At 52.5% G+C, this 23,732-nt stretch overlaps 1 protein-coding gene across 1 annotated transcript in view; it reads right to left on the bottom strand.

The window, feature by feature from the left end:
• Positions 1-6,441: 6,441 nt before the first annotated feature.
• FCGBP (Fc gamma binding protein) overlaps positions 6,442-23,732 on the bottom strand; it is a 41,970-nt gene continuing 24,679 nt past the window's right edge. The window contains exons 14-23 of the mRNA XM_087421941.1: positions 22,418-22,755; positions 20,487-21,060; positions 19,453-20,069; positions 18,494-19,037; positions 16,839-17,410; positions 15,917-16,490; positions 14,627-14,826; positions 11,463-11,846; positions 6,736-6,998; positions 6,442-6,611 (exon numbers count right to left, since the gene is read on the bottom strand). Of these exons, the coding sequence (XP_087278067.1) occupies positions 6,602-6,611; positions 6,736-6,998; positions 11,463-11,846; positions 14,627-14,826; positions 15,917-16,490; positions 16,839-17,410; positions 18,494-19,037; positions 19,453-20,069; positions 20,487-21,060; positions 22,418-22,755 (4,076 nt within the window). The 3' untranslated portion in view covers positions 6,442-6,601. The remainder of the gene's footprint in view (positions 6,612-6,735; positions 6,999-11,462; positions 11,847-14,626; positions 14,827-15,916; positions 16,491-16,838; positions 17,411-18,493; positions 19,038-19,452; positions 20,070-20,486; positions 21,061-22,417; positions 22,756-23,732) is intronic.

Raw genomic sequence — 23,732 nt, 5'->3', positions numbered from 1 at the left:
GGGAGACAGACAGGTCTCAGACAGTGTCAACCCAGAGTGGTGAGGGCCAGAATGGGGGAGGTACAGGCAGAATGGTCAGGGCTGGGAGGGGGAGCCATTGAGGGCTTTTCCCTATATCTCTCATATCCTCAGCTCCCTCTGAACCTTCCTTTTACCTTCCTGCTCTAACCACAACCTAGCTCTCCCCTGAAGACATGCCGTTCTGTGCAGCCCTTCCAAGCAGGAGCTGTTTTCTCCTCCTTGCTCTTTGCCTTTCTCTCTGCCTCCTCCCTAAGCCCCTAATTTTGAAGCTTATACTATAGCACCTGCTCTCATTCTTGCTGCTAGCTCTATCAACTCCCAGCTCACTTCATCATTTTGGCTCCAGGCTCACTGCCACTCAAGCTGCTCTGATCATAATTCTTGGTGATTTCCATATTCAGGTTGATGCTTCTGGGACCGTTCTGGCCTCTCTATGCCTTAATCTCCTCTCCTCTAGTGATCTTGTCCTCCACCCAACCCTTCCTTCCCACGGTCACACCTAGACTTTGTGCTGGGGACACAATGGTGACGGTGAGGGAGAAAGACCAGTCCCCAGATAGTGACAACTCCAAAACTGCAGCCCTGTGTGGAAAATAAGAAAGGAAACCTCAACTAAATTGGAGTCTGGACGGCCTGCAGGGGGCGCTCTCATGCCCTAGCATATATCATTAATTATTTCAAACAGGAAATGGCTTAGCTTGGATCTCCGACAGGAAGTACAATTACTGTACTACTGAAGGAAGATTTTTCTCCCCACGCGGCAACAGCCCAGCCAATGAGAACCGCCAGTGAGAAGCCATTGCCACCCTGAACTGTTACTTTCTCCCAATGGACTTTCCTTTAGAACAGCCCCTCCCCACTCCTTTTTCTGTACAAAAGTGAGCTTCTTTCCTTTGTTTTCTGGATTTGCCTATGATTCACCATAGTGTGCACATCCCAAATTGCAATTCTTTTGGCTATTCCTGAATAAACTCATTTTGAGGGTAAAATAACAGCCAAATTTTCCTTTTAGGTTGATACTCTGCAGAATCTCAGATCCATGCATCTCACTGTCTGCCCATTGCCTCCTGTCTCTCTAGCCCACTCCCTCTAGAGCTATTGCTCCAATGATCCTTCAGCTCCACCAGTTCATTTAGCTGACTGCCTTTTCCCTGTCCCTCACCTCCTCATGACCACACCACTCCCACCACCCAGCCTGAGTCCCCATCCATCATGATCACCACTCCCTTGCTCACACCTTCACAATATGTGCTCTTTTCTAACTTTGTCTTTTTCACCCAGTTGAGTCCACTGTCCACCTCCCCTGCACCTGCACCCTGGCAGCTGGATGTGGATGGAGAAAAACTCACACCCACTCTGGCTGGTCTCACTTTGGATTCATGACCACAAACCCGATGGACCCTAGTGCTGCTCAGCCATCCTATCACATGTCCCTCATCCACTCAGTCTCCCATTTTATTTTTTTCCCAATTGGTAGTATTGGTAACATGTGTTAACTTTTAAATGCTTTGTTAAGGCATAATTTACATACCATAAAATCCACCTGTTTTAAGTGCACAGTTAACGAATTTTAGTAAACTCATACAGTCGTGCGACCATCACCGCGATCCAGTTTCAGAACAATTCCATTATCCCATTTCATACAAATGGAATCATACAATATGTAGTCTTTGGTGTCTGGCTTTTGTCGCTTAGCATCATGTTCCATGTTGTTGCATGTATCAGTCATTCATTCCTTTTTATTGCTGAGGATTCCATTGTATGGATACACCACATTTTGTTTATCCATTCATCTATTGATGGGCATTTGATTTGTTTCCAGTTTTTGATTATTATGAATAATGCTGCCATGAACGTTCATGTGTTAATATTTGTGTGGACATGTGATTTCATTTTTCTTGAGAAGAGTCCTAGGAGTCAAATGGCTGAGTCATATGGTAAGAGTATGTTTACCTTTTTAAGAAACTGACACACTATTTTCCAAAGTGGTTGGACTTGCTTGAAGGATTATTTTACACTTTCTCCTTTCTCATTAAACCTCAGAACCTTCTCCTCCTTTCTTACTCTTAGATGATGACTTTGCTTCCCACTTGAATGAGAAGATAGAAGCAATCACAAGAAAACTTGAATATCCTCCCATCGCCATATCTGCCATCCAACTGTCCCTGTTACTTCATATGCTGTATAAGAAAAGTGTTTCTGTACTTACACACTTCACTTCTGACACCAAATGCATGAGTTTACCCCACCAAGCAATTCTCCAATTCTCTGCAGACTCCAACTGGCGTCCTACAATTTAGTTCAATTTGGACACTACCCGGAGTTAGCGCAGACCCCACAGGTTAAGGGCTCAGCCCCACAAGACTGCCCCCACTTCAGACACCAATGGCAAGTCCAGGCCACCCATACTTCTGGCTATAAATCAGGAGAGCCCACGACCCCTTCCTCTGTTCAACAATTTGCTGGAACAGCTTATAAGATTCAGGAAAAAGGATACAACTCAGGAACAGCCAAATGGAAGAGATGCGAAGGGCAAGGAATGGGGGAAGCAGCGCGGAGCTACCTTTCCTTCTCTGGGCGCGCCAGCTTCTGAGCACTTCAACGTGTTCACCAACCCAGAAGCTCTCCAAACCCAATTGCTTAGGATTTTTATGGATCTTTCATTACAAAGGCATGATTGATTAAATGGTTAACCATTGATGATTAACTCAATCTCCAGTCTACCTCCCCTTCCCAGAGGTGGGGGTGGTGGTGCTGAAAGTTCCAACCCTCTAATCACGTGGTTGGTCTTTCTGGAGCATTTTTCAGCTTAACACAAGACATCTCAAATTTAACGTACAGCAGGTGCTCAAACACATTTGTTGAATGAATGAAGGAATGGCCACGGCGGGGTCATGAGGGCTAGTGTTGCAAATACCTTTCAGTGAAAAACCAGATTAGGACCAAGTATGCAGAACTCTTCAGAGGCTGTTATGACTGAGACCTTTACGACTTGATTAATTTAAAAAAATTTATAACAAAAATTTAAATCCAAAAGTAGAGAATATAGGAAACTCCATTTACTCCTCACCCAGCCTCAATGACTGTCAACACTTTGTCAGCCTTATGTATGGCCCCACTTTTTTTTTCCTGCTAGAGTATTTTAAAGCAAATCTCAATATTATGCCATTTCACTTTCATATACTTAAGTATGTATTTCAAGAAAAGAGAAGAGTATGTATCTCAAGAAAAGAGAAGAGGATGTTTTCTTACATTATTACACTTAACAAAATTAACAAGGAGTCCTTTATATAATCTAATAACACGTCCATATTTATATTTACTCAATGGTCTAAAAATGTGATTTTTAAAAATTGCTGCTTGTTCAAATCAGAGTCCAAACAAGTTCCCCTCATTTGATTGTTCTCTGTCTCTCTCTCTGTCTCTCTCTCTCTCACACACACAAACACAGACACACACACACACACACACTCATTTTTTGGCTAAGAATCTTCAGAGAGTATAATTCATTTTTTAAACGGTTTTTTGGAAGTACAACACACCTACAGAAAAATGTATGTAACTGTGCAGGTTTATGAGTTAATCACAAAGGGAACAATCCACCTAACCACCACCCAGGTCAACAAATAGAACATTACCAGTACCCCACAAGCGCCCTTGTGCCTCTCCTCGTAGCTCTCTTTTATTATGTACACGGTTCTAACTTTGCTTTCTTCACTTCATAATATATCCTGGAGATCCCTCCAAAACAGTGTATAGAGAGCTTTGGTATTTTTCATTCATCTGCATAGTTGTCCATCATGTAGATGAACCATAGTCTATTCAACCAGTCCCCTACTGACAGACAACTGAGTTGTTCCAAACTTGTCCATTATGAAGAGCGCTGCAATGAACAGCCTTGGGCTTACATCCTTTTACTGCCATTGTATCTTTGGGTTAGATTCCTAGTAGAGAGACTGCTGGGTCAATACTGCTGGTAATTTTGCCAGATACTGCCAAATTTCCCTGCATTGGATTTATAAATTTTGCATCCCCACTGGTAACATACAAAAGTATTCTCTTCCTCAGAGCCTTGTCAATAAATTATATTGTCGAGTTTTTGTATTTTTGCCTATCTGATAGGTGAAAAGTGGTGTCTTGGGGTAGTTTAATTTGCATTTCTCTTACTATGGGCAGGATTAAGCATTTCTTATATTTAAGTGCCATTTGTATCTCTTTTTCTATGAAATAGTCAGATCTTTTGCCTATTTTTCTATTGGATTCTTGCTTTTTCTTCTCTATTTTTAGGACCTCTCGATTCTTTTTCTTGAAAGGAAATTGAGCCTGGGTGCGACTCAACAGCAAGAATCAGGGGAAGAGACTGGCTTTGGTGACAGACGTACCTGGATTCAAATCTAGCCTCCATCATTACAAGCTGTTTGCTCCTGGGCAAGTTATTTATCCTCATTAAGCCTATTTCTTTATATCTATACTCATTTTGCAGGGTTGTTGTGAAGCTCAGAAATACCGTACATGAATAACTTGACATACTGAATGCATTTAACATATTTAGATTTGTTTTTCTGTCAATTGTCTGTTTATATCCTCAACCCATTTTTTCTAATTGGGCTGTTGTCTTTTTCTTATTGATTTGAAGGAGCTCTTTGCATATGGTGGATATTAATCCTTCATTAGGTATGTTGCAAATCTTTCCTCTAAGTTTGTTGTTGGTCATTTACTCAATCAACAAATATGTACTGAGCATCTACTCTTTGCTAGGTGCTGGGGATAAAGTGGTGAATGAGGCAGATACAGTCTCTGCTCTTGAGTTACTTCTAATTGGGCAGAAAGTCAAATGAAAGTAATTTTAAAGTGTAATAAATGCTACGAAGGGAGGAGGAAAGCAAGCAAGGGTCTGGGATAGAGGGTAACAGAGGGAACCCACTTTAAGTGAGGTGGTCGTGGAAGGCCTCTCTAAGGTAGTAACATGAAAGCTAACATTTGAAGGATGAGAAGCAGCTAGTCACGTAATGAATGCAGGGAACATCATACGGCAAAGGACTGAAATGGGAAAACCTGGCAGGTTCAACACAGTTGAAAGCTGAAAGATCAGTTTCCCAAATCCTAACTGGCAGGAAGGACAGGGATAGGAGATGAGTCAGAAGAGGTTGGCAGGGGCCTTGTCGGACAAGGTGAAGGAATTTGATTTTATTATAAGAGAAATTTACAGCTAATAGTCCTATTTATACGTTAGGAAGAGTCGTCTAGTGGTGGTGAGGATGGATCACAGGAGGGGAAGAGTAGATAGTAGGCTACTGGTGTCATCGACATGAGAGAGGATGACAGCTGCACCAGGTGCGAACGTGAGCAGGATAAGAAGGGCAGGCAGAGCTTAGGTATGTTTTCATAATAATCCAACGGGATTCGTTGATGAACTGAATGAAAGGCAAAGGGGAGAGGTGAATCAAGAAGAATTCCCCATTTTCTGGCTGCTAGACTGAGTACTGGTAGTGCTATTCACTGAGATGGGAAAGACCATCATGGGAAGGGCGGGGACAGGTTTGGAAGTCAATTTTTGACTTGAGGATTGGATGAACACTCCAATCCTCACTCCAACTCCATGAGGTAGGTCTGGTCATTAACTCTAAATATGATGCTATTGACTGAATGTTGGTGTCCCCTTAAAATTCATATGTTGGAACCTAATCCCCAATGTGATGATACCTGGATGGTATTTTGAGGTATTTGGGAGGTGATTACATCATGAGGGTGGAGCCTCCATGAATGAGATTAGCGCCCTTGAAAGAGGTCCCAGAGAACATCCTTGTCCTTCTGCCACGTGAGGGCACATAACACAGCTATCTATGAACCAGGAAGCAGCCTCTCACCAGAGAACCTTGGTGGCTTGATCTTGGACTTCCCAGTCTCCAGAACTTTGAGAAATAAATTTCTGTTGTTTATAAGCCAGCCAGGCTATGGTATTTTGTCACAGCAGCCCAAATGGACTAAGATATATGAGGAAACTGAGTGACAGAGAAATTAACTTGCTAGGGTTATAAATGATAAAGCTAGAATCTACTGATCTCTCTTTCCATTTTCTACTCCTTCCCTCCAACCAATAGTTCATCTTCTCATCCATCCATGCTTCTAATCATCCATTTCCCTATCTTCCCATTTCCCCACCCATCCCTCTCTCAATCCACCCATCTATGTCTCTATCCATCCATCCATCCATCCATCCATCCATCCATCCATCCATCCATCCAATCATCCATCCAACCATCCATCCATCCATCCATCCATCCATCCATCCATCCATCCATCCTCTCACCCACTAATAAATACTCATCATGTGCCAGATTCCTCAGACATATGACACCTGCTATGCAGGAAGGAAAGTCAGGGATGAGAAGGCATAAGACAAACACATTGGCACATTGCTTAGCTTAAGATATTTATTCAGTGCTCTCACAGTTGGCCTCAGTGGCTCAGCCAAGGGGTAGAGCAGAGTAGGGACACACAGTGACATAGTGCATCCTTCAGTTATTGCAGCCTCCAGGGGGATCAGGTCTTGAAGTCTTCATTCCCAGTGGATGACTGATCAGTTGTGACTGCAAGAGTCAGACACTTAGCATTTCCTCTTGCAGACTGAGCACCCACCCTGACTGCCCCCTTCCCACGAGGACCCAGGTGACCCTGCCCCAAGCAGCCTGGCTTCCATGCTACACCCCTTACCATGGTGAGAAGTCCTGCGCTCTCCAGCTCTCCAGTGTTATCTTCCCCTGGGAGTCATTGGTCTGGTCCCCATCAAAGTTTCCGCAGGCCCCACACAGTTTCCCAGCATGCTCATCGCTGACCATCACAGCCAGCTGCCCATCAGTGCCAAGCCACACTCGGACTCCTGCATTCTGATGGACTAGCACGGAGCCATCGGGATTCTGACTCACGGACACAGATGTTAACACCTCGACTGGGAGATCCACTTGGAGACCATTCACCTGGTGGTGGTGGCGGGGGAAACACAGAGGTGAGGCCAGAGCCACAGAACAGCTGGGGTGTTACCGGGATGGAGACTCCAGGCAAGATAACAAGTTTGAGGGGCAAAAGCAGAGAGGCAAGTGCTGAAAGAGAAGAAGACCTGGAGAGATGGATATATAAGATGGTAGCAGATCTGGACGGATGGATAGAAGGACAGAGAGTGGATGGATGGAGAGATGGATCAGTGGATAAACAGACATGCACACAACATTCCAAGGTCGGCCGGGGCCTGGAGGAAGCGCTTAGTACCAGACAGACAAACAAACAAACAATCAAACTCCAGTGTAATCCACTCTGGTTCTAGCTTTCAAAATAAAAGAACCCTTGAGCATGTCCTGTAAGTTACTGGTTCCCTAACAAAAGCAACTTCAGCCCTTATTTTTTCAATGCTGATGTCTGAAGACAAGTAATGGCCTGGCAAGTATAATAACCACGTGAGAAAATTACCGTTTCTCTATCATAGGCTGTGGACTCAGTAACCTTGGTAACCTTGTGAGTTTTTTCCTTTAAATAACTGTTGTCTGTTTTCATTGATGAGTTAATCTTTCTAAAGTTAGACTCCCTAGCTAACCTTCTTTGAAAGAAGAGTTCTTTTTTTCTAAATGCTTTTGTATCTGAGTCTTCCTCTGCCAGATGATTGGAGAGATAAGGAGATAGATAGGAAAGATAGGTGGATAGATCTGAAAAGATGGATAGATGGATGGGTAGGTGGGTGGATGGATGGATGGATGGATGGATGGCTGGGTGGGTGGGTGGATGGATGGATGGGTGGGTGGGTGGATGGATGGGTGGATGGGTGGGTGGATGGGTCGGTGGGTGGATGGCTGGGTGGGTGGATGGGTCGGTGGGTGGATGGATGGATGGGTGGGTGGATGGATGGGTGGGTCGATGGGTGGGTGGATGGATGGGTGGATGGGTGGATGGATGGGTGGATGGGTGGGTGGATGGCTGGGTGGGTGGATGGGTCAGTGGGTGGGTGGGTGGATGGGTGGGTGGGTCGGTGGGTGGATGGGTCGGTGGGTCGGTGGGTGGGTGGGTGGATGGGTCGGTGGGTGGATGGCTGGGTGGGTGGATGGGTCGGTGGGTGGATGGATGGATGGGTGGGTGGATGGGTGGGTGGATGGCTGGGTGGATGGCTGGGTGGGTGGATGGGTCAGTGGGTGGGTGGGTCGGTGGGTGGATGGGTCGGTGGGTGGGTGGGTGAAAGAAAGGAGGGAAGGAAGAAGGGAAGGAGGGAGGGAGAGAGGGGAAAAAGGAAAGAGAGGTGGAAGAATAGATGGCTGGAAGGAGGGAGAGAAGAAGGAAGGATGGATGCAGTGAAGGGTAGCTAGAGAGGTGGATGGAGAGTTTCACCAGGCTCCAAGCTTCGAAAGTCTAAGAACTGAGTCTGAGTCATCTGTGTTATCCAGCACACGGCCTGGTGCAGAGGGAACAGGGCTGAACGTGTTCACAAAACCAAACTCTTCCTGGGTACCCTCTAGGTACCAGACTCTGATCTGGGTCCTGGTGACAAAGTGATGACCAAGATGGACAGGATCCCTGCCCCCGGAGGATTATACTCTAGTGATGGAGAAAGGAACAAACACAAACAAAGAAACAATGGTAACTTCAGAGAGTGAGAGCGTCGGGCCTGGGAGCGAGAGGGAGAGCTTCTGTAGGTAGTGAGGCAAGACCTCTCTGCAGAAGCAGTGCTGAAACTGAGACCTGAGAGATGAGAAGGAGCCAACTCTTAGAAAATCTGGGAGAAGAGCATTGCAGCAGTGGGAACGGCAAATGCGAAGGCCCCAAGGTGGGAACATTCTGGGTCTGCTGTACAAAGAGTACAAAGGCCAGCTTGGCCTATTCTCAGCACAGCTAACAAGGGAAGGAGATGTAGGAAAAGATGCTGGAGAGGCCAACAGGAGTCAGATCACACAAGGCCTTGGAGGCCGTGGAAGGGAGCTGGCTTGAGTTTGGAATGCTGTTCTGGGAAGCCACTGACCTGATCTGATTCTCATTTCTAGAAGATCTATCTGCCGAGTAGAGAATCGTTTCTTGATAGAGGGGCAAGGGGAGGTCAAGAGTAGGAGTCCGTTAACTTGAATTATGGATCAAGCAGATGGCCAGAGAAAAGGAGTGACTGGTCCAGATTACTCAAGAGAGAACTCAAGGCTCCCTGTTCCCAGCAGGGCAGAGTCTTGGACCATCTCCATGCACTGGTGGGAGGATGTAGACTATCCACTGCGGGAGGAGTATGTGGAGCATTGGCTGTATCTCCCCGCTGGACCCAGAAGACACCAATGGATGTCTCTGCATTCAATAAACAGGTCATGGAAATAGAGACATGCTCATCTGGGGAATTTAGTGCAGCCTGACATCTGTGTTTGGGTCTCAGGCTCGACCACATGGACCACAGGTGATTAGGCTGAGTTGGCATCAGCCCTCAGTCAGGCCAAACAGATTCTCTCTCTCTGAAATTTGGAATTGGGGTGGTGAGAACCATGGGGCTTGGGAAATGCAAAGCAGCTGTAAGTGACAGGAAATCAAGGGGCAGAAGGGAGGGGCCCCTGGGGCTGGTGTGGACTCATGAGGCAAACCATGACAGGCCTGAGGGGGTCCCTAAGAGAAGGCTGAAGGACAGCTGAGGGGAGGGTTAAGTGGCTTGGAGTTGGCAGAGTCCAGGGGAAGTTCCCACCTAGCCCTGCACTTGAAATCCATGTCGGTCCCTGTGTCCACACAGTTACCACCAGCACCCCGTTCCCATCAAAGGGTTAAAAGCATGGGTGCTGGTTGGTTCAGAGCCTGGATGCCCCAGGCACTCTCGGAGCGACTTGAGAAAATGACTTCACCTTCTTGGGCCCTAGTTTCCCCTCCGTGTAAAATGGGGATAACTGTTCCTGTCTTGTGGGTATGTTGTGGGGAATCACCAACCTCGAGTGTGTCAAGGCTTAGAGAAGAGCCTGGCAAAGCCTAATAGCCCAGTAGCTGTGGGCTGTGGTTGCCAGCCTCCAAAATGGCCCCCGCGATCCTGCCTCCTGGTATTCGAGCCCTCGCATGGTCCCCTCCCACATGTGTGGGGTTTGGTCTGCATGACCGTCACTTCTGAGATTAGTTGTTATTTTTAGCTGATAAGTTTTGGGATAACTTGTTCGGCATCAATAAATAACTAATACATCAGTTATCATTACTATTCATATTGTTGTTGAAGTAGTCAGCTGTTGTTTTTGCTCATCCAGCATCTACACCACTCTCATCCGGTAAGAGAACTTCCCTTTGACCTTCCTGTGGGTACCCAGCTGTCTCCCACTCTCAGCCCAGCCCCGTGTTGGGTATATGTGCGGAAAAGTGTTAACACAGCAGGTCTGAGGCTGTGTCCTTAGAAAGATTGCTTGCAACGTTCGCCCTTGGCTGGGATCTGGGAACCTGAATTGTTTATACAATGGATATGGTTTATGCTGAACACCTGCTTTCCTTCTGGAGTCTGAAAGTTTGGTATGTGCTAGGCAGAGTGTGCCCATGTGACTAGCCCCCAATTAAAACCCTGGGCGCTGACTCTAACGGGCTTCCTGGTAGACATTTCACATGTTTTGTCACAACTTCTTGCTGGAGGCATTAAGCACATCCCGTGTGACTCCACGGTGAGAGGACCTGGAAGCCTGCACTTGGTTTCCTCTGGACTTTGCTTCACAAACCTCTCCCTTCTGATTCTGCTTTGTAGGCTTTTGCTGTAATAAATCTTAGCCATCAGTATGATGATATGCTGAGCCCTGTAAGTCCTCCTGGTGAGTCACTGAACCTGGGGACGGTCTTGGGGACCCCTGACACATCACCGAGTTCCATCCCTAAGGCCACAGTGATTGGCTCCTGGGATGGGTATGTGACCCAAACTGGCCCAGTGAGGTATAATCCTGGGTCTTTTGTTGCATCACTTTCTGCTAAGGTAGCTAAGTGACAGGATATAGGACTGGAGTGGCTGGGGGTTGTCTTTGCCCCTGTGAGGGGAAAGCCTGTCTGAGAATGAAGCTGATTTGGTAAACAGCAAGTCTAAAAGACAGAGGTACAAATCCAGATAATACTGCCAGGGCACCTGGATCCAGCCATTCCTGAGGCTCCATCCCTGAATTTTCTAGTTACGTGGGTCAATAAATTCGTTTTTGCTTAAGGCAACTTGGATTTGGTTTTCTGTCACTTGCAACCAATAGAGTCTTGATTAATACTAATATCAAAACTAGTAAGTTACTTGAGTGTGTTTTTGCTCCTCAAGAACTCAGCCAGAACAGAGAGACTAAGTTTGAAATATCGAGACAAATACAAATCCAGAGACCAAACTGCAGAGATCTGGATACGGAAAACAGATAGCAAGCTAGACAGGCAGTCAAGAACGTAGGGACACTGCAATGGGGAGGAAAGGCCCAGGGGAGACACGGTCCCGTGCCCAGGCTTACCCACACGCCCTTGGTTGGGGTCACAGTCACCAGCCCGTCCTGGAAGAAGATGTGGACCTGGCCCACAGCTGCAGCTTTGCCATGGCAGGCCCAGATGCCAGCGACCACACGGTACCAGGGGACGGTGTCCTGTAGTCCTGGGCAGTGGGAAGACAGCTCATAGACGCCAGAGTCGCTGATGGCACCGTGGACCCCATCGAAGGTGGTGAGGTTGGCATCCACAGAGAGAGAACAGACACCCTTGGGGACCCAGCAGTCCCGGACCCCGGCCTGAATCTCACAAACGCGGCCTTGCGGGCAGCTGGTTGCCTGGCATGTCAGGCCGGTGCTGGAGGAACAGGAACAGCTCTCGCTGCAGTCTGAGCTCAGCAGGGAGGAGTTCACCTGTGCACAGAAAGGGGCCAGGTTACGGGGCTGCGGTGGATTGCAACAGTGGCCTTCAACCTCTGGAACCATGCAGAGCCACTTGGCAGCAACCATTCTCATTAAGAAATGAGAGATGATTTCCCCTTCCCCAGATAAGCCCAGACCTCAAAAGACCTTATAGCTGCCCCGCACCCCCACCCTAGGGGGGCTAGCCCGCTGGAGGATGAGAGACTCGGTGGAAGAGAGACAATTATCCCAGCTGATGTCACCCCTCCCCAGCCAGCCCTCAGCTGACCCAGGGCTCCTAGAGACATGTGAGCAAGCCCAGGGGACAAGAAGAACCGCCCAGCGGAGCCCAGCCCAACTGTGGAGTCACAGAATTGTGAACTGAACAAGGAGTTTTTTCAACCCACCAGGTTTTGGGATAGTTTGTAACCCAGCCAAAGCTAACCGATACAGGTAGAGGTGAGCATTGGAGACAGTCCAGAGTCCTGGCACCCAAAGCCCACAACACAGAGCCCTGGAAACCCAATTCCAGGACACGACTTTCTCCTGGTTTTCTCCTATCTGACTGGCTGCCCTTCCTTCAATGCGTTTTCAAGTCCCTCCTCATCTCCCAAATCCTAACGCTACCTTGCCCAGGGCTCTGTCCTCAGGCCTTTTTCTTCTCTATCTAAATTTTCTACCTGGGGATCTCATCAAATCCCCTGAAAACTAAAAGCAGTGTCTTATCCTCAACTGGACCCTGAGAGGACGTTATTGGGACCACTGGTGAAACTTGAATAAAATCTTTAGATTAGATAATAATATTGAATCAATGTTCATTTCCTGATTTTGAATTGTACTGTGGTCATATAAATGAATTTCCTTATTCTTTTTTTTTTTTTGGTGAGGAAGATCAGCCCTGAGCTAAAATCTGATGCCAATCCTCCTCTTTCTGCTGAGGAAGATTGGCCCTGGGCTAACACCTGTGCCCATCTTCCTCTACTTGATGTGGGACGCCGCCACAGCATGGCTTGACAAGCGGTGCGTCAGTGCGCACCCGGGACCTGAACCCGGGCTGCCACAGCGGAGCGCGTGCACTTAACCGCTACGCCACAGGGCCGGCCCCGAATTTCCTTATTCTTAAGAAAACCACGCTCAAGTTTTTAGGAGTAAAGGGGCACTATGTCCACATCATACTCTCAAATCGTTCAGAAAAAACATGCACATATACGTATAGAGAGAGGATGATAAAGCAAACATGTCAAAGATCAACAGCTGAAGAACCCGAGCGGAGGGTATGTAGAAGCTCTTTGTGCTATTCTTGTATTCTTTAAGTTTGAATTCTTTAAAAATAAAAGTTTGAAAACTTTAAAAGAATAAATGTAATAAAACAAATAATACTGATGACTTCCACACTTCTATCTGCAGCCCAGACCTCTCCCCTGAATGCCAGGCTCACAAATCAAAGAAAGCTCCTAGCACAGCCAGGGTGGTCAGGGCTGGGCTAGGGAGGCCCAGGGCTGTGGGAATCCAGAGGAGGCACCTAACCCAGCCTAGGGGATCAAGGAGGGCTTCCTGTAGGTGGTGAGATTGAAGGAAGGAGCAGAAGTTGGCATCTCCTTCGCCAGAAGTCCTGGACTTCCAGACCCTCTAGTCCACCTTTTGCCCATTAATAAAACTGGGATGAATGAGGATGGGATGTGGTAACCCATCTTTCTTTGATCTGAGAAATATGCTTTTGAAGAAATAGGATGCCTGGTAGTTCAGAGGGTGGACCCAAGGCTGCTGGCATGAGAATCCGGCATCACCCCTTGCTAATGGGGAGCCTCGGGCTGACTTCTCTTTGTCATAATTTCCTCATCCGTAAAATGGGGAAAATAACAACAGTACCCATCTCACAGGATTGCTGTGATTATGAAATGAATTAACATCTGTAACAAACGTGGTGCACAGTAAGAGCTCAAAAAATAACAACAAAAATGAATCAACTATTAACTTGCAATTCACATTGTTAAACAATTGTTAGCGGAGCTAACACTGCACTATTGTAAATTGCTATTATTTTTACTGAGTGTGATGAACATGGAGGGCGAGGCCCAGTGCTCAGTGGGTGCCTTTGATGCACAACCGCACCTGATCCTCAGACACTTATGGTGCAAGATGAAGAAAATGTGGCTGAGGGAGGGGACTACAGTAGGCCGAATAATACCCCCCACCAAGGTATCAGGTCCTAATGCCTGGAACCAGGAATTGTCACCTTATATGGAAAAAGGCTGATTATAGATGTGATTAAATTAAAATCTTGAAATGGAGAGATTATCCTGGATTATCTGAGCAGGGCTTAAATGCAATCACGTGAATCCTTATAAGAGGGAGGCAGACAGAGATTTCATGTCACGCACAGAAGAGGAAGGGGAATGTGACACAGAAGAAGAAACTAGAGTGATGTGGCCACAAGCCAAGAAATGCCAGCAGCCACTAGAAGCTGGGAGAGGCGAGGAACGGCTTCTCCCCTAGAGCCTCCAGGGGGTGTGTGGCCCTGCTGACACCTTGATTTTGGCCCAGTGATACTGATTTCTGACTTCTGGCCTCCAGAACTGGGAGAATAAATTTCTCTTGTTTTAAGCCACCAACTTTATGGTCATTTGTCACAGTAGCCACAGGAAACTAACACAGGGACGTCACCAGCATTGAGTCACACAGGTGGGAAATGGTGGCGGTTCCTCTGTTCCCTCCTTGAGGGCATTGCACAGAAGCTCTGAGTCTCCCTCAAGCTTCTCCACGCTCCCTGCCCACCTGAAGCCCTTGCTCACCGGCAAGTATCGGCCATCATGGGTGCAGCCGCAGTCTCGGACGGGGATACAGACACCATCGGAGAGCAGGAAGCGGTCGTCGCACTCACAGCCCTCAAAGCAGCGGGTGGTGCAGCCCGTGAGGCCGGAGAGAGCGGCACAGGAGCCCTGGCAGGAGTGCGTGCAGAGGGAGTAGTGGCTGTGGGCAGGGCACTGGAGCGCTGCGGAGAGAGGAGACAGGAGACACGCGGGCACTGAACAGTGAGTGGGGCAACCGCACACTCAGCGCTGGGTTGGCGGTGCTGGGGACACCAGTGATGAAGAAGGCCCCAGGCCCCACCCTATGGAGCTCATATCAGCGGGACAGCCAGTGACGGCCCAGCATGATCAGGGCTGCACTGGGGAAGCGCAGACAGAGTGATTAGAGACAGGATGGGGCAAGCAGAGGCAGAAGGGTCAGGGCTGGGATGGGGCAAAAACAGGGAGCTGTGCGGATCCAGGGGAAGCACCCAGGAGGAGGCCCTGGGCTCTGGCTGAGTGGACAGTACGGCTGTCCCTGCCCAGAGATGAGGACCAGAGTCGAGAAATAGGAGGATCAGATTTGGGGTGAAATGCTGACATCATATGGGAACACAGCAGGTGTGAGGGACCCTAAAGACACCCAGAGGAAGGTGTCCAGGAGGCCACTGGACCCCTGAGGCTGGCAGTCGAGAGAGAGGTCAGAGCTGGAGACAGACACCATCCACTGTCAGCACTGAGGACAAATCTAAGGCCGAGGAGGTGGACGACAGCCCTGGACAGTCCTGCCCTGAGGAGAATGAAGGAGACACAGCCCTGCCCTGGGGGCATGAGGGGCCACTGCCTTGTCCTGGAGAGTCTGAGGGGACATGGCCCTGCCCTGGGGGTTTGAAGGAAACAGATAGCCCCTGTGAGGGGTATCTGAGAGGGAGAGTCCTGGGCTGGGGGTCTGAGGGGGCTGCAGCCTTGTCCTGGAGGATCTGAGGGGATATGGTCGCATCCTGGGGGGTCTGGGTAAGCCACAGGCTCAGGCTTTATTGTGTGAGCTTCCGACCCGCGGGACCTGCCCTCCCAAGTCACCACAGAAAGGGGCCAGGATGAGCCTTGAGGAAGAACTGCATCTGAGAGTTCAGGAGAGGGGGCCCTGAAAGGCCCAGTCAGCAGGGCAGGAGGGAAGCCGGGGGGAGCCCTTCCACGAGGAGGCGCTGCTCCTGAGATGCGGGCAGGACAGGGAGCAGGCCAGGGGCGCCCCCAGCCCGGCCTGGGGTCCTCTGAGGGCCCAGGGACACTCACGGCAGAAGCTGTCTGTCCTCCAGGCCTTCACGGCCCCGCCGGCCGCCTGGCAGGCCGCCGTGTAGGCCGCCAGGCTGCGGCACAGGAAGGCGCTGCTGCCCTTGTGGGCGCACAGGTCGGACACGCACTGGCGGAAGTACTCGGAGGGGCTCAGCACCCCGTGGCAGGCCGCGAAGGCGCCCTGGGGGTCCCGGAGCCGCCCGCAGGCCTCGGTGCTCTCATAGGGCGCTGAGGCCTCTGCCGAGCACACGGGGCAGCCCTGGGCCCCGCAACCCTCGCTGCAGCCCTCGGAGGAGCCGGCTCCCCGCCACGCGGCCCCAAAGGCCTCCACGCTGGCGGCCGCGGAGCCATCGGGCAGGACGAAGTCATCGCTCCAGTTGCCGTTGAAGTTCCCACAGAGGCCACAGATCCGGCCATGGAAGGGGCTGGGGATGGATATGAGGATGTGGGCATCGCCGTCAAAGAGAAGCCGCAGCCCCTTGGTCGTCTGCAGAACCACGTTCCGGCCCTCAGTGGTCACCCGCACATGGCCCACAGCCACAGGCAGGGCCACGACCTCGTCGTCCAGAGTGACCTGGGTGAAAGGGTCAGGTGGGTCATGACTCAGAACCACAGGTAAGGCAGTCCCCTCAGACTCTCAGGGTGGAGCTGCATCCCTCTCAGTGCCCTTGGGGCGGGGCCACGTCCCCCTGAGACCTCCAGGGTGGGCCATGTCCTCCACGGACTTCCCAGGGCAGAGTCCTGTTCCCCTCAGAGCCCCCAGGGCAGGGCTGTGTCCCCTCAAACCCCCAAAGGCAGGGCTATGTTGCTTTCAGATCCCCAGGACAGGTCTGTCCCCTTGGGGGGGGACATCTCTCCTTCAAAACCCCTAGGGTGGGCGGTTACCCCTTCAGGTCCCCAGGGCAGGGCCATGTTCACTTACCTGCAGCCCCTGAGCCAGGCCCACAACCTGACCAGCCACAGTAACTAGCAGGCGTCGGGGGTCTCCGGCCTCATTCTTCTCAAGCACGATGGCAAAGTCCTCGTCCTCAGGCTGCGGGTGGCAGACTTTGGCCAAGACATAGGAGCAGGAGCCATGCAGGTCATAGACACGTCCATCAAGCGTGACGTAGTGGATGCCCCCATTGACCAGGCAGTGGCCACAGCCAGTAGGATGACAGGCCTGGACACCATCCTCTAGCCGGCACTCCTCGTAGGGCCCGCAGGCCGCGCCCTCCTGGCAGCTGACTTGGCCGCCCGGCCCGCACTCACAGCGATGCTCGCACTCAGGGCCTGGGTAGAAGGCCTCGCCCAGCGGGTAGTAGCGGCCGTTGTAGAGGCAGCCGCACTGGCCCACTGGCACGCAGGTGGCACCACTGAGCACGAAGCCGGCGTCGCAGACGCAGCCCTCACGGCAGGTCGGCTCACAGCCCTCGGGTGCCGAGAGGCTCGGGCAGCTCACAGGGCAGGAGTTCCCGCAGAGCTCGTAGTGGCTGTTGGCAGGGCACAGGACGGCTGTGGGGACAAGGCGGGAGTGAGCCAGGCAGGCGTGAGGGTGGGGGCAGGGGGAGCCACAAGAGGGAGAACCTGCCCGGTGGGTCTGTATGTTTTGCCTGAGCATATTCCACAAGTGAATCTGCCCAGGGATCTGAGCCGGGGTCTGATCCACTACATCTGCCTGGGGGACTTAGTGTGGGATCTGGGGACCAGGTCTCTCTGACCAGGCTGTGTGTCAACCCGATGGAGCATTTCTAAAGATCAAGTGACTCTGATGGGGCGAATTTGACCATGTCTATCTGACCAAGAGACGAAGGATTAGAACCAACCGTGTGTGAATCTGACTGGGGTGTGGGGCTGGATGTATCTTGGGGTATGAACCCGCCCGAGTGTGCCTGGCTGTGGATGCCTGACCTGGAGCCTCTGATGGAGTCTCTCTGACAGGGTCTGTGTCCGTGTGTGAGTCTGACCACGTGTATCTCATTAGGGAAAGCTGACAGGATAAATCTGATGGAGGAGATCTGCCCAGGACTATGTGACCATGAACCTGTATGTATCTGCCTGGGGCTATGTCAGGGTCACGATTCTACGTGGGTATACCTGCCCAGGCGTGTCTCAGTGTAAATCCAACCAAGTGTCTCTAACCAGAAGAGTGCCTGTCTGAGGTTACTGCACCAATTCTATCTGACCCTGTGTATTTCAGTGAGTGACAGCCTACAGGCACCAGATCTGATGTAACTCACTAGGTTTCTCTGACCAGGGGTACCTGACAGACTCTTCTTGACCAGGTGTATCTCGCCATGTAGCTTTGACAGGGTGAGCCACCCCTGTCTATCTGACTAGGATATCTGAGCCGCATGCATCCCCGAGAGTGGACTGGACCCACGGTTTCTGGCCAGGTGTATCTGAGTCTCTCCCATTGCATACCACGTGACCTGGTGTATTTCAGTGTGTGGCTGCAAAGATGTTTCTTTGACAGGAGATGTCTGACTCAGGGGATGCAGCGTGGAGCCTAAGCCCCACGGAGGAGGAGAGTCCTGCGAAGGGGAAGGCGGGGGGACCCCCACTATGCGGACCATGCATGCACGCATCAGTACTCACGACAGAAGTCCGGCCGCCTCCACTCGCCGAGCTGGGCCCCAGCGGCCTGGCAGGCTGCCACGTAGGCGGCCAGGGCGGGACAGAAGCCTCCGGGATGGCCCTGAGCCTGGCAGGCGTCCAGCAAGCAGCCCTGGAAGTACTGCGCGGGCGGTACCAGGGCGTGGCAGGGCGCCAGCACGCCGTCAGTGGCCGAGATCACGCCGCAGGCGTCCGGGCCTCCGAAGGGCTTCTGCTCCTCGGGCGTGCAAGGCTCCGGGCACGGCGCGGGCACGCACTCCCCGCAGCCCGCGGCGCCGCCCACCTGCCAGCGGCTCGGGTCCCCGCCCACCGCCTTTAGGTCGTCTGCCGGGTCCCGGTTGTAGTTCCCGCACAGGCCACAGAGGGCGTCCGCGTACGCCGCCGGCACGCGCAGGCGCACGTTGCTGTCCCCGTCGAAAGCCAGCGAGAGCCCGGCGGCCGTGGTCACCACTACATCGGCGCCGCTCACGTACGCGCTCAGGCGCGAGTCCAGCTGGAAGGGCAGCGCCACGAACTCGCTGTCCACCTGCGGGCGCGGGGTGGGGCTGGGGGTAGTGATCGGAGCGGACAGAGGTTCGAATCCGGGCTCCACTACCTACTAGGGGTGGAACCCTGAGCTCGTGACCGCCCCCTTTGTAAAAATAATAATAATAATAGTAATGAGCATCTATAGACACGGTGTACCTGGCTCCTCACACTACCCTCTGCAGCAGGTTCTTTTCTTAGACCCACGTTACAGAGAAATACACTAAAGCTCAGAGGTGGGGAAGCCACTGCTCCAAGCCATCTGGCTCAGAGGTCTATACCCTAACTGCTCCATCACACCCCCCATCATGCCCCCGCTAACCTGTGAAAGGTAATCAGGGCAATGGCAGACTCCTCCCTGTCCCAGGCAACCCCAGGGCTGGCATGAGCTCCCGCCTGGCCCACAGACCCCTCACCTGCAGCTGCCGGGGCCACTGGGCACTGAGGGTCAGGCTGTGGTTGTACAGGTGCAGGGTGACGCTGCGGGTGTAGCTGACAGCCTGGCTGCCCCGGTGCTCATTGGTTACAGTGACTGTGAAGCTCTCAACTCCCGTGGATGTTGCATTGCAGGGCGCGCTCAGCAGGTACTCGCAGGTGCCTTGGAAGTCGAATCGGTTCCCGTCCAGGGTGATGTAATGGGGGTCACCCCAGGCCTGACACTCAGCCGTGCTGACAGGTTGGCAGCCGTACTGGCCCGAGGATAGCAGGGCACACTCTTCGCCTAGCCCGCAGCTGGCAGCCTCGCAGACCAGTGAGCCACCCCCAGGCCCGCAGCGGCACCACTGGGAGCAGGTGCCGTCAGCCCAGAACTCGCTGCCTGCCTCATGGTAGGTGTTGTTGGTCCAGCAGCCGCAGCCGCCATCCAGGGGAACGCAGCGGTTGGCACTGAATACGAAGCCAGAGTCACAACGGCAGCCCTCGGCGCAGGGGCCGTCACATGTGGCTGTGGTGGTGGGGGATGCAGGGGATGGGCAGCTGGCCGGGCAAGGCGGGCCACAGAGCTCATAGTGGCTGTTGTCAGGGCAGGGGATCTCTGTGGGTGGATGAAGGAGTGGGAGGGAGAGAAAGAGAGAGAATGGTGTTAGGGGGTGGGGTCTGAGGATAGGGTGGGAGGAGCCAGACTGAGAGACTTAGAGGGACAGACAGAGAGAGGGAGATAGGACAGAGGCAGAGAGATGGAGAGAGACAGAGCAAGAGACACAGAGGACAGAGAGACAGAAAGAAAAAGACCCAAGCAGAGACAGGGAGAGAGAGAATGGGAAATAGACAGAGAGACAATCAAAGGGAGACACAGAGATAAGTGCCAAGGGACTGAGAGACAAAAACAAAGAGAGAGACAGAGAGAGAAAGAAACAAACCGAAAGACCAGAAGGACTGGGGTGACACCCAAGCAGCCCTTCAGGGACAGAACCCCGGCCCCCAGCTCCTGCTCGGCTCCCCCGGCACTCACCACAGCCGGTCTGCTTTCTCCAGTCCTTGATGGCGACCTCAGCAGCCTGGCAGGTGGCAGCATAGGCAGCCAGAGCCTGGCAAAGGATGTTGCGGGCCCCACCACCCAGGCAGACATCCAGAACGCAGCCCTTGAAGAAGCTATCGGGAGCCACGTAGGCATGGCAGGTGGCGAAGGGGCCTCCCGAGCCAGAGGCCAGGGGTCCACAGAAGCCAGGACCCCCGTACTCCTCCAGCTTGTCCTCGGGGCATGTTGGGCAGGACCCGTGACATTCGTCCCAGCACAGTGGGTCCCAGCCTGGGACTCGCCAGCTGCCACCCCAGACCGGGGTCGAGAGAGCCAGTGTGCCGTTAGGAAAGGCTTGGTCGTTGCTGGGGTTTCGGTCCATGTTCCCGCAGAGCCCACACACTGCGCTGTCATAGCTACTGGGCAGCGTCACCTCCACTCGCCAATCCCAGTCGTAGGTGACCTTCAACCCGAAGTCGGCTGTCAGCACCGCTTTTGATGCGCCTTGGATCACTGAAAGCCGCCCACCGGCCACAGAGACAGGCAATGCTGTCAGCACACCGTTCACCTGGGGGAGGTGGGGAAAGAGAGGCAAACAGAGGTCACTCAAGGTGGGCAGGCCCCAGCTCTTGTCCTGCCATGGCGGAGCTGCCAAGGCCTTCCTCTCATCTGACGGTTGTATAGTCATTTGACAGACGTTATAAACATTTGCTCTAGTCCGGGCCCCGGGGAATGAAACCTCACTCTGCTTCTTTTTCTGGGTCTCTCTCTTGATCTCCATCTCCCTCCCTCCCTCTCTCCCTGTCTCTTTCTGTTGTCTCTCCCTCTCTCTACATCTAGATCTATCTCTCTTTCTGGATCTCCCTTTCTCTCTCTGGGTCTCTCTCTCTCTGGATCCCCCTCCCCTCTCCGGGTCTCCCTCACTCGTGCACTCTCTCTCTCTGCATCTGTGTGTGTGCACTCTCTGGGTCTCTCTTTATCTGGGTCCATCTCTCTGGGTCTTTCTCTGCGTCTCTCTCCCTCCCTCCCTCCCTTTTCCTTCCCTGTGCATCTCTGTGTCTGGACATCGCTTCCACTCACTCACCATTCTTCTTCTTTTTTTTTTTTTTGTGAGGAAGATCGGCCCTGAGCTAACATCTGCCAATCCTCCTCTTTTTGCTGAGGAAGACTGGCCCTGGGCTAACATCCGTGCCCATCTTCCTCCACTTTATATGGGACGCTGCCACAGCATGGCTTGACAAGCAGTGCGTCAGTGCGCGCCCGGGATCCGAAGCGGCGAACCCCGGGCCACTGCAGCGGAGCACGCGCACTTAACCGCTTGCGCCACCGGGCCGGCCCCTCACTCACCATTCTTTATTGAGTGCCCACCCTGTTCCATACCTCACTCTCTCCTGTGAGCTACCGTTAATCTGCATCTCCACGATCCTGAGCAGGAGGGGTGGCCCACCTCTCTCTCTCCACCTCCCTGAATTTTGCTCCACATCGAGGTCTCTGGGCCTCTCATTTGTTCCCTCACAAACATTCACGGGGGCTCACCCGGGGAGACCCTCAGCTGGCACTTTACATACGCCACCTCACTGTGGGGCAGGGCCTGCCCTGATCCCAGTTTCACAGATGAGGAAACTGAGGCCCGCCATGTAAAGTCATGTGCCCAACATCACACAGCGCATAAAGAGAGCCTAGATTCAAACCCCAGTCTCCATAAGGCAAATGCTAGAGGCCTGTGTTAAAGCCCTTAGCCTTTAAAGGGCTAGGCTCGTTTAATTCCCAATAAAGGGGTGATGTTTTTGCTGTAATTATTGTTGCTTTGGCTGCCCTTTTGTTTCAGGCCTACATGAAGAGAGAACACGTTGAGCTCCTACCTGTGGCTGGTAGGACCCCTCCCGCCCTACGGGGGGCTCAGGGGACCATCCCATGGGACTTACCCGGACTTTGCCAGTCTCGCCCTTGTGGATGGAGATGTTGGTGCCGAGGGTAGTGACGGTGACGAGCCTCACATAGGACACAGTGGGGTTGCCCCGGTTCTCATTCTTGGTGGTGACAGTGAAGGGTGGCAGGCCCTGGGCGCTGAGCCCAGGGCATTTGGTGGTCGCCAGCACGTAGTTGCAGGTGCCCTGGAAATCGAAGTCCCGGCCGTCGAAGGAGTGGTAGTGTGGGTCGCCCCACAGCCAGCACGTGGCCTCGTAGTTGGGCACGCAAACGGCCTGGCCACACTTCTCCTGGCACTTCTCCTGTGGCCGACATGTCACACCGTGGCAGGGGTCTGGGGCAGAGGAGAGAGGACTTTGAGGGGCTGCCCAGCATCTGCCCCAGTATGTGCCAGGGATACTGGCTCTGAGGGCTGCCACACGTGAGACCAGATTCCAGGGTCCCCACATCTGAGACCCAGGACCCGAGGTCTGTCCAGCCAGAACCAGGCCTAGAGTCCCCACATCAGCATCTAGCCCCGGGGTCCCCTTGCTTGAGATCTCAGCCCCAAGGAACTCAGGTCCGAGACCAGAGCCCCAGGGGTCCCTGCATCTGCGATGCCAGCCCGGAGGGCCTCCCTGAGGGCACCCACAGCCCCAGCGTTCTCTGTGTTCAAGACCTGGGCCCCACGTTTCTCATGCCTGAGCTCCCAGCCTCCTGGGGGCCACCACATCTGAGACCCAGGTCCTGGAGGTCTCTGTGCCCAAGACCATGGTACTGGAGGAACTTTCTGATGAGAACCTAACCCCAGAAGTCCCAACATTTGAGCCCCTGAACCTGGGGTCTCCGGATCTAAGTCTCACGGCCATGCAAGACTCTATTCCTGGAATTGCTACATCTGAGACCCTGCCTTGGGGATCTCATTTCTGCCCTAACTTGGAGGGTCTCTTTGTCCAAGACTCTGTTCCTGGGGCCACTCTGTCTGGGACCCCAGTTTTTGGAACCCCTATGCCCAAGACCCCAGCCTTAAAACTTCCTCCTCTGCCGTTTTCTATTGATTGCCTCTCAACTCCAAACCCAGTGATAGCTCGGCTTGGTCAGTAGAGGGCGCGGGAGGGTCACTGCAGGAGAAAGGGGCTCCTTGTCCTTCCAGTGTGCTCTGCGCTCCCGGCTCCTGCAGGCCTCCTGCAGGCGAGGGAGGCTAGCGGCATGTAGGACACTCACTCAGCGAGGTCCACTGGCCCCAGCTGGCTCCCCAGTGAGTCAATCAGGCGCCCTGCCGGGCGGCTTCTCAATCAGTTTTGCTAGCACCCCAGTGGGGGTTTCCCACGT

The sequence above is a fragment of the Ceratotherium simum genome, chromosome 33, assembly GCF_057802395.1.
Source record: "Ceratotherium simum simum isolate JZ-2026a chromosome 33, ASM5780239v1, whole genome shotgun sequence".
In the NCBI taxonomy this organism is placed as follows: Eukaryota; Metazoa; Chordata; class Mammalia; order Perissodactyla; family Rhinocerotidae; genus Ceratotherium; species Ceratotherium simum.
The sequence above is the reverse complement of the archived record's forward strand: the minus strand, read 5'-3'. Positions and strand labels throughout refer to the sequence as shown.